Source organism: Elephantulus edwardii, unplaced genomic scaffold (genome assembly GCF_000299155.1).
Source record: "Elephantulus edwardii isolate Elephantulus edwardi_28Jun2011 unplaced genomic scaffold, EleEdw1.0 scaffold00016, whole genome shotgun sequence".
In the NCBI taxonomy this organism is placed as follows: Eukaryota; Metazoa; Chordata; class Mammalia; order Macroscelidea; family Macroscelididae; genus Elephantulus; species Elephantulus edwardii.
In genome coordinates this window covers 23,897,939-23,908,995 of record NW_006399766.1, presented here as the reverse complement: position 1 = coordinate 23,908,995, position 11,057 = coordinate 23,897,939, and the positions used below count along the sequence as shown (strand labels likewise).

At 43.8% G+C, this 11,057-nt stretch overlaps 1 protein-coding gene and 1 pseudogene across 1 annotated transcript; one reads left to right on the top strand and one right to left on the bottom strand.

Annotated features, from left to right (window-relative positions):
* Positions 1 to 1,111: 1,111 nt before the first annotated feature.
* Positions 1,112 to 4,984, bottom strand: LOC102875726 (melanoma-associated antigen 10-like). Its single transcript, XM_006881903.1, has 2 exons — positions 4,875 to 4,984; positions 1,112 to 2,273 (listed from the first exon to the last, which is right to left on the bottom strand). The coding sequence occupies exons 1-2, from the start codon at positions 4,982 to 4,984 to the stop codon at positions 1,112 to 1,114; spliced, it is 1,272 nt and encodes a 423-aa protein (XP_006881965.1).
* Positions 4,985 to 4,990: 6 nt separating this feature from the next.
* Positions 4,991 to 10,687, top strand: LOC102875325 (annotated as a pseudogene).
* Positions 10,688 to 11,057: the final 370 nt, after the last annotated feature.

Here is an 11,057-nt window from a genome sequence, read left to right as displayed (position 1 = left end):
AAAGATGTTCAACATCATTAGCCATTAAGGAGACAGATGTCAAACCCCAATCAAAGAAATATTACCTCATTGTTATTACAGTGGCAATGATCCCACAGCAAGCAAGCAAAAGACCCAATTGGCAAAGCTGTGGAGAAACTAGAACTCTCACTACTAGTAGAAATGGAAAACCATATGGCCACCATGAAAAGCAGCTGGGCAATTATTCAAAAAGGCCAGCATACAACTACAATATGACCCCACATCCCTATTCCTTCCTAGGGAAGAAATCAGAAGTGAAAGCAGGAATGCAAACAGAAACTGCCCACCAATGTTCACCAAATCATAGAACAACCAAAATGTCACCAATAGATGAATGCATAATTAAATGAAGTATATACACAAAGAAATACTATTCAATCACACACACACACACACACACAAACAAATAAGGTCTAATATAACACAACATGAAATGTAACAGGCAACCGGCTGCTGTTGAGTCAGAACTGACTCCGAGTTGACCCTTTTAAGAGATTTTTCAGAGTCTAAATCAAATGGGAGTTTGTCCCCCTTTTTCCTATGGGGCAGCTGATTAAATAGAACCACCTGCATTTGAGTTGACAACATAACTTTCTACCCAGTCGGCCAAGAGAGCATCCTACAGAATAGAGACACTAGAGAAATACTAGGCTGAACAAATTCAGTCAGTTGCCAAAGGACAAATACATATTTCAAAATCAGTGAAAGAAGAAAATAGAAGACAGAGATTATTAAGCATGGGAGCTAGTATAAAGGTAACAACATGCTTAGAGTGTGCTAAATTCATGCTAATGATGACGGGATTATTTGGAAAAGAATAGAAGAACGATTACACATTTTAAAAATCAATACAAAAACATTGTAAGTGTGCAAAACATTCAATTGTTCTGTATTTTGTTAAATATTTTCACCCCAATTTTAAAAACTAAAAGAGGAGCAACATTTGAAAAATACCAACAATAAAACAAAAGATCTCCATGTAATTCACCAAGAGGAGGAAGACAAGGACATTAACAGACTGTGAGCCCCTGTCTCACACTGGCCTCTCTGATTGCACCCTTCTAGTAGAATGGTGAATATGCTTCAACCATCACGACTCAGGACTCGAGATGGGGGCAGAAGAGTCTGTTGGTGAAGGATCTATAGTACTATTGTCCACAGGAACAATTCTGGCTTGAAGTTTCTCTTTTTCATCTTCCAAAGCCTCTTCATACCAGGGTGAGAAGGAACTAAGGTCATTTCCGGTGACCTTGGCAAAAAATTGAAGAACTTTCATCTTGCTGGTTTCTGCATGAGCTCTTGGACCCCATAGGAATTCATGGCAGGGAGGATCACTGTTGGGCACTGGTCGATAAACCAGGTAATTTTCCTGCACCCAGTCTCTGGTGAGGAGCTGCCTGGAATCCCCATAGATGAAATGGTCTTTCTCAGCAAACACTTTAATCGTATTAAGGAATTCCCAGATCTTATCCTCAGAGGCACAGTTGTCCTCCAGGAAAATCAAGCCCAGAACAAGTATTAAGAGGCCATTCTTGGGCAGTTTCTGCTCATCACTCGGATTTTCATCATAGGTGAGATCCAGTAAATTGACAAACTCATAGGACTGGATGTCAGGGTCCATTTCTTTCACCTCAATGCCAAAAACCATCTCTATGCACTTAGAAGCCTTCTCCATGATCACTGTGAAGTGACTCTCGTAATTTTTGATCACAGTGTCCAGAATGTCTGCTTTTGTGATGGGCTCTCTCATCTGATACTTGCAAAGCAGGAAGTGGACCAATTCTGTTGCTTTCTTTTCTAGTGGAACTCTGGGCAAAAACACTGTGTCTGTTGAACCTGACAAGGTGCTTTCACTTGTTTCCTCTTCCAGGATGCTGGAGTTCTCGTCTGTTGAACCTGACGAGGTGCTTTCACTTGTTTCCTCTTCTGGGATGCTGGAGTTCTCATCAAACACGCTTGAAGAACTGGGAGAGGAGTAGAGCGTCTGTGGAGTATGCAGGACATCCACACCCTCATGAGAGGTGCTCAGTGAAGAGCAGGAGAAAGGACTCTGAGTAGGAGTCCGCGGAGGACTCTGAGGAGGACTCTGAGAAGAACTCGATGATGTTAAAGTATCAGGCACCTCAACTTGTAAAGGAATGTCTTGTTCAAGTGTGAAGCGTGGGAACTTTGGACGACGAGACATGATGATGAATGTTGAGGATAGCTGGCAGGAGAGGTGGCAGGAGGATGGGAAATGAGGACCCACAGTCCTGACGGAGAAAAAGATAATGTGAATAGCCTCTGCTGAAAATCTCAACCTTGGCAGCTATTATGGATTGAATTCTATCTCCTTGAAAGGTGGTGTGGCTGTATAAAAGAGTCTTTGGGTGGCACAAACCGTTAAGCTCGCCACTACTAACTGAAAAGCTGGTTGTTCAAATACACCCAGAAGCCCCTCAGAAGACAGTCCTGAAGATCTGTCTCTGAAAGATCACACCTTTACAGACACTGTAGGAAGTACACATGAGGTTACGTGAAGTCAGGAATCAACTAATAACAAACTAATAACAACTCATAACAAAAATACTGTGGCTATATCCTTTGGGAACAATATTTTCTTTGTTATGCCAATGATGTCATGTAAGTGTAGGATGTGCCTCCAGCCTGCTAACTGCTGAGTGAGGGAGAGTAATAATGACAGAGATACGCAAGCATAAATTCTTTAAAAGACACGCTACATGACAATTATTAAGAGACTAATGAATGCTGGGTCTACAGAAGCTAAGACCACAATCTTCTCCCAGAGTCCATGGAGAGAGATCCTTTATCTATAACTGATGCACTGAATTGAACCTCTGAGCTTTCGGAACTGTCAGAAATAATTTTTTTTTCTATAAGTCACCCACTTTCGGTACCTCTGCTAAAGCACCCCTGGGAAGCTAAGGGGCTCCAACAGAAATAAATTTACCAACCTTCTGTTTATGTGGTGTTCTAAGACCTCACAAGTATCCTGGCCTCTTGGCTTGCCTGTCTTCAAGAAGTCTAAAAGAAGTGATACAGCTCTTAGTGTCTGGCCACCATAATTTGAAACTCCCAGAGGTTATAGCAGGGCAGGGCCAGGTCCTGACAGATGTTCAGGGTCCTCACCTTGGCTCCTGAAAGCGGTTAGGCCTCTTCCACTATGCTGACAAGAACAGCCTTTGCGTGCCTAAGACTAATACTCTCACCTCCAGCTTCCTTGAGTCCCTGTCAGAGGAACCAAAAGTCAGCTCAGACTGCCTGGGGACCCTCAAATTTAGACAGCAAGAGTAAGGCTGGCAGGTAGGTGTTCTTCCCAACTGTGTCTGGAAAACTTCCAGTTCTCAGTGTCTTCATCTTGGCTCCTGACCTTGCCTGAGCCCTATTCCTGTGTGGGTCTGAGTCTGGTCCCTTTAGGCCAAAGTCTTCACAGTTCTGAGCGCCTCATCCTGCAGGCAGGAGTCGGGGCCCAGGCAATCTGGCAACCTTTGGTCAGTCTCCCAGGGCTGAAAGCTGGGCCAGGGGTGGGGCAGAGGTGTGGGAGTTAGGAGCTAAGGAGGAGAAAGCAAGGAGGGAGAAGGAGCGTTATGGAAGGATGGAGCAAGCGAGTGAGAGGGAACAACACAGAGAGGGGGAAGGAGGCGACTCAGAAATTGGGGAGGGTACTGGGTGGAGGCAAGGCTCAACCCTTCATCCACCAGATCCTCACCTTGCCCGGCAGGGCCTGGCCCCTCCCTCTGCTGAGTTGCTTCTGGCGTCCTCAGAGGGAATCCTATATCCCTCACCAGCCAGAAGTGCAAATCCTGCAAAAGAGACATCCAGGGACTCTGCCCAGGGCCGACAGCAAGGGCAGAGCCACGCCAAATCTAGGATAGGAGTGGGGTGAGGGAATTGCTGCCCACAGTTTTCTTCAAGGTATCATGTTGTGGCGTTGTGTGCCATGGAGTCAGAACTGACTCATAGCTGACCCTCCAGCAGCTTTTCAGAGCCAGTTAATCACAGAGGGAGGAGACTGCCCATCTTTGCCCGCACTGAGCAGCTGGTGGATTCCAAGCCCGTGCCTTTGGGATTGCAGCGCAGCTCCTACCACTAGGCCACCAGGACTCCCTTAAACGATTACCTTTACTCTTGACGGGCGGCCGCTCTTCCTTTGTGCTGAACTGAGGCTGTGTCTAGCTGGAGAAGAGAGGAAAGGTGGAGGGACGGGCCGAGCTCCTGCCCGGAGCCCCTAACTGAACGTTGGCCACAGTAAGGAAGCCCCCGCCCCAGCCCTGCCTCAGGCCCCCCTCCTGGCCCCAGGCCGAGTTTAGCTCCCTCTTGGCCACATAATCCCAGGGCCCAACCTAAACGGAATATCTGGGGACTCGGCCTGAGGCAGACGGCGGGGACAAGGCAGAGCATGGGGCCTTCTGTTGCTTGGGGGGGGGGGGGGGGGGAAGAAGCGCTCTCAAACCTCTTCAACAGAAACTCAACTCACTCTCATTGAGTCAGAAGCGACTCGTTACTGACCCTCCCGTGAATTTCCCCGATGTTGTAAATCAAATGGTCAGAGACTGCCGACCTTAACTCCCCCAGAGCCACTAGGAGATTCGATCCCTCAAAGTTATGCCCTCGGATAAGCCACCAGAGCTCCCTTCAACTAACATACCGACTCCTGAGAGGCTGCCGTCCCCGCCCTCTGGGGACCTGAAGCTAGGCCCGAGGCTCCTATCTCCCTAAGACCCCAGAGAAAGTCGTGAGAAGGGCGCCCCCATCAGTCCTCACTAGACCCTCCAAGCTGTGAAAGCACGTCTGTTTTGGTTGGGGTTCTCTCTGGGGTCGCTGGTCTCACAGTCTCCTTTCAGGGTCCTCACCTTGTCCCACCGGCAGGACGCCGCTTCTCCACTGAACGGATCCCGACCTCCTCAGAAGACACCAGACGGGGTCTCTTCAACAGACGCCCAAGGAAATCTGGCAACAGCATCTCGGGATGTGCAGGGTCGTCCCAGGGCGGACAGCAGGGGCGGGGCGGGCGGGGCGGGGCTGGGCTGGGAGCCTGGGGGAGGTGCCTTCAGTGCTAACAACAACAACAATTTCCCTCTGAAGGACCACCAACACATTGCTTCTGCTGACTTGAGGTGACGTGCATCCCTCTGCACTAGACTTCTACCTCCTTGAGACGCCCAAAGAACGAAATGAAGGCAGCTCTTCTGAGCCCCCTGTGCAGGGCTTTCAAGTGTTGACAATAAGTAGTCCCTCAGTGGTGCAAACAGTTTGTGTGCACAGCTGCTAGTACAAAAGTTGGATGTTTCTGTTCATTTAAATGTGCCTAGAAAGAAAGGCCTGCCTATCTACTGCCAAAAATAGATAAGCCATTGAAAATCCCATGAAGCACAATTCTCTTTTGACCCACAAGGTGTCACCCGGAGTCAATTTAACTACCTCTGTTTATTGGTTTGCATCTCATGCAATTTACCATTGTATGAATTTTACAATACTTTGGTGGTCTTTAACGTTGTCATCAGCCCCTGAATTTCTTTAAATTTGTAGTTACAATATTGGTCAGATCAAGCTTTTTGTCTATCTTGCTGTTTTTGTATTTTGCTTCCATTCCAACTCAAAGTGACTGCCGTTGAGTTTGAGGAGATGGCCTATTTTTCTCCTATGGAGACATTACTGCCCAGAGAGGCACCATCTTTGTGTTAGGAGCACCACTCCTTATGGACTCAGCCACTAGAGCCCTTGGCTTTTTTTTCTCTCCTAGTTTATTTACAAAACTCAAATACAAATTCAAACAAATTCTTTCAATATCCCTCAACCCCCTCATCAAATTCTACAACTCAGTGATTAACAACCCCCTCCCCCACACACACATCCACATCCCTCAGCTTCCAGCCTCTCCCACCCCTCTTGGATCCTTATACTTATTCTACAATAACGGTTTTATACTATATTTATCATTATGGGACTGAGTTAGTTCTCTCAGCATAATGCTCTCCAGTCCCTCCCAAATTACATAACACTTTACAAAGTTGTTGCTTCTGCATCCTGCATAGTATTCCACTGTGTGAATGTATCATAATTTCTCAATAAATTCATTTGTGATTGGACATTTGGGCTGTTTCCATGTTCTTGCGAAGGTGAATAATGCTGCTATGAACATTGGTGTACTAATCTCTGTTTGTGCCTCACTTCTCATTTTCTCAGGGTATAATCCAAGTACTGGAATAGCTAGGTCTTTTGGAATTTCTATGTTCAGCTTTTTGAGGTAGTGCCAAACTGCTTCCCACCAAGGATGGTTCAATATAAGAAAAGCAATCAACATAATTCACTATATTAACAAAGTAAATAACAAGAACCATATGATCTCAGCAATTGATGCAGAAAAGGCATTTGACAAAATCTAACATCTCTTCCTGATACATACACTCAGAAAAATTGGAATAGAAGGGAATTTCCTCAACATAGTGAAAATTATATATGCAAAACCAAGAGCCAACATTATTCCCAGTGGAGAAAGATGAAAAGCATTTTCCTTGCAAACAGGGACCACTGTCACCATTTCTATTCAACATTGTATTAGAAGTGCTTGCTAGGGCAATACAACAAAAGAAGAAAATAAAAGGCATCCAGATCAGCAAAGACATGATTAAACTATCACTGTATGCAGATGTTATGATAGTATACACAGGAATCTTCAAAGACTCAACCAAAAAAAAACTCTGTTAGAGTTAGTAGGCCAATTTAGTAGAGTGGTGGGATCTAAGATCAATATCCAAAAATCTGTGGGATTCCTCTACAGTAACAAAGGGAGCTCAGAGAAGGAAATCAAGAAAGGAATACCATTTACAATTGTTGTTGTTGATTGCCATCAAGTCAAGCACTGCTTATAGCAACTCTATGAACAAAAGACCTGAAGCCTTTCTATAACTATCATCATTTCTCAAAGTTCATAGAATATCCAGAGGCATGTTGTTTGGGAAGTAGATGCCATTCCTGCTTCCAATAGCCAACCACAAATTCAAATACTTGGGAGTGAACCTAACTAGAAATAACAAAAGACCTATACAAAGAAAATGACAATTTTTGCAAGACACAGTAAAAGACCTAAAGAAATGGATAAATGTGCCCTGTTCATGGATAGGGAGACTCAATATTGTGAAAATGACAGTCCTGCCGAAAGCAATCTAATTACATTTCATAGTCAACACAATACAGGTAAATATCTTTCTCATATTCTCTGCTGCAGCCAAGATCCATATGACATCAGCAGTGATCCACTTCTTCCATGGCCTCTTCTGAATCCATTCTGAATTTCTGGCAGTTTCCTTTTATGTAATGCTTCAGACACACATAAAACAAAAGAAATTATTTTTACAAGGAAATGAAGAGGTTGATAGAGTTAGAATGATATTTGGAGACTATTTAAGGGCCCAGGGTTATTTTGTTTTCTTTATTAATTATAGAGAGAAAAACTCTAAACATATTTAACTTTATTCCAGCTATGAAAAGAAACTTAACAACTGAAGAAAAAAAAAATCGATCAATATAATTGACCACATGGAATAGTTAAGGAATTTCTAAGAAAATAGAAAAACACTGTAAATATCATCAGAGAGTGGATTTTAAAGCAGAGAATTGGCTAGACAACAGATGGAAAAGCCAAACAGGCAAGTAGAGGACTCTAAGTATTAACAATATGAGGATGTCTTTCCCACTTCTTGACTGAAATTATGAGGATAAAATTCTTACTGGAGTCTAGGTGTTGGGCTCAGTGGGATCTGGAGCTGTGGTGGGCCAGTCTGACCCGAGCAGGTTGAGGGGCAGTGTGCATGGAGAATAGGTAGTCATTGCAGGAGAAGCCACCTCATGCAAAAGAAGGAGAAAATAAATTCTGGCTCATCTCACATCCTGCATTCTGGTCTCTTCTTCCACCCTGTTGACTGACCCAAGATGGGAGCCAAATGTTGAGAAGCCTAGTTAATTGCAGCACAGGAGAAGACTAAAGCAAACAAGGATCTCAGGGCCAATAAGTCCATGGTGAGCAAACTACACTGACAGATTATATGAGAAAAATAGTATCAAAATTTTAGGGGTACTTTGTGCTTCCACACTTCTGTGCTCCTCCTCTCAGCACAGCAGTAGGGTCCCAGCAATTATTTCTGTTTTACTTGTCTATCTCTTCCATTTAACTACAATCTCCCACTCTATCTGTTATATCTGCATATTGCTTGGAAACTAGTGTACACTGTAAATATTTGCTGTTGGGTTATTTAATTTGCTTGTGTGTTTGAATCATTAAATAAAATTCACAATTACTTTCACTTTATGATTTTTCCTAAACTGAGTCTGTCTGTCTCTATGTCTGTCTGTCTGTCTGTCTCTCTCTCTCACACGCACACACCCCCACCCCATGACTGTACAATTGTAAATCTAGTAATTTATTATAGCCACTGTTTCCATCTAGTTACAACACACTCCTACTTGAAGTGATTAACATTGATTATTATATTACCTAGGGATTGTAGCATCCTCAATGTTGACCTGTCAGTGCTTTAGAGTCATAGTCTTAGAAATTTATGAAGATAGGAAAGTGAAGGAACTTATGGAACGTATATGTTGATAGCCTTAAGGAAAAGGTCTTGAAAACTTAGTTTTCTTTTTTCCAACAAATTACTTTAGTAATAGAATTTTCTAAAATACAGTGAGTAGAAAATAGAACTATTAATCTCAGACTGACAAGAGTATATTTCACCCAGAAACTAATAGAAAAATAGACAAGGCCACCAAGTCTGGTTGTCCTAAGTGACCTTAGTGTTGCATGATTATCTACCTGGAAATGAATTCTCTTTTCAAACCCCTTTGAAGGATCATTGAGTAATATGGTTCTCTTCTCCTTTGGAGACCACAGACATATTACCCTTTAAACTGAAAAACCACTTACTCCCAGAATTCAGATCATGTTGTCAATACTGGATCACCAAATATATTGATTTAATGATCCTAAACTCTAATGTTCCCCAGATTCCCAATAAAAAGGGAAAGTAAACAGAATAATAAAAAGTGTGGCGAGCACAGGGCATCAGAGATAAATCTAAAAAAAAAAAAACCACACACAAACAAACAAAACCCTGTATTTCAGCCCCTCTGAAGGCTACACTCTCACTTGGTGATGGTTCTAAGCATGTTCTGTTAGCCCAACCACTTCCTTCTCAGAATCCACTATCTGTTAGTCGTGGTCAAGTACAGCAGGACTTGCATCCTTCAAATTCCTCCCAGAAGGTCCTTTCTAAAGCTCACAAGCTTGTCTCTGGTTCTAAACAGATTCAGAGCCAGTATCCAAACAAGAAGCCAGAAACCAGACACTCACTGACAACTTGTCTTGTCCTAGCAGAAAACAACTCCCTGAAGAGCAAGTACGCCCCACCCCAGTATCTTAAAACAATCCTTGGAAGGATCAGGTATCAAAACAGAAAATAGAAGGGTTGTTTCATTTTTTATTTTTTTTTTTTAAAAAAAGGGCAAAGGGAGTCGGGCGGAGGCAGGAGCCACTGCCTGCAAGCCCGGGCGGGGCTGATGATGACTTGCTACCAAGGCTTCCTGCTGGGCAGCTGTCAGCGGGCGGCCGGGCTGCAGCACCTTGGGCAGGGACCGCCGCGCGAGCTGGCGCCTTCCGGCCGTCCAGGGTGGTTATGGTGGCCAAAACCACCCGGTACAAATTCGAACAGCAGCGGAGCTCTCGGAGGAGGAAGGACCTCAAGCAGCTGCTTGCATTAAAAGGCTCTAGCTTCAGTGGATTGCTTGAACGCCATCATATTCACACCAGAAATGTGGAGCATATTGTAGATAGTTTAAGGAATGAAGGAATTGAAGTTCGTCTAGTGAAACGGAGAGAGTATGATGAAGAGACTGTGAGATGGGCTGATGCTGTCATTGCTGCAGGAGGTGTTGGCCCGATGCTTCTGGCAGCAAAGTCTTAGACAGGCTTAAACCATTTATTGGAGTAAACACTGACCCAGAAAGGTCAGAAGGACATTTATGTCTGCCTGTCCGATACACACATTCCTTCCCAGAAGCCTTGAAGAAGTTCTATGGCGGGGAGTTCAGGTGACTGTGGAGGCAGCGATTGAGGTTATATCTTGAAGGGACTGGCATCAATCCTGTGCCTGTGGACCTTCATGAGCACCAGCTAAGTTTGAATCAACACAGCAGAGCCTTCAACATTGAACGAGTTCACGATGAAAGGTCTGTGGCCTCAGGACCTCAGCTTTTGCCAGTGAGGGCACTAAATGATGTCTTCATTGGAGAGAGTCTCTCTTCCAGAATGTCTTATTCTTGGGCTGTAGCAGTGGACAGTTTAAGAAGTAGTATACCCACTCTAAAGGAACTGGATTCCTACTGTGAGATTTCCCTTGATGATGGCCCATGGGAAAAGCAGAAGAGTTCAGGGCTCAATTTGTGTACTCGAACAGGATCAAAGGCCTGGTCATTCAATATTAACAGGGTTGCTACTCAAGCTGTGGAAGATGTTTTAAATATTGCAAGAAGACAAGGAAATCTGAGTCTTCCATTGGACAGAAAATTGGTAGAGAAAGGGTTTGTGTCCATTCTCGTTGCTTGGATGCCTGTACGGTTGTGGACGGAGGAACTTCTTTTGAATTTAATGATGGAGCAGTTGCCTCAATGATGATCAACAAGGAAGATGAACTTCGAACTGTGTTGCTAGAACAGTGAAGGATTTTCTCAGATGGAAAATTTTGATTACATGAGAATTCTTCCTACTGTGGAACCAAACTGCTGGTCATAAAGCTACTTTTTTTGGTTACTATAGAAACTGGTTGCCCCTGAGCTCACAGGTGACCAAGAAAGCGAGAACTCTCATTCTTCTGTTGAATTGTAATGGAAAAGATGCCCACTAAGAAAAATAAATAGACTAAACGAATAGATGGATGAAATAGATGGATGGATTGATACTAGGGAAACTTCTTTATGCTTCTAACTGAGTACCAATAGTTTTGGTTTGGTTGTTGTAAAGACTGGCTTTTTGAAATCTAACT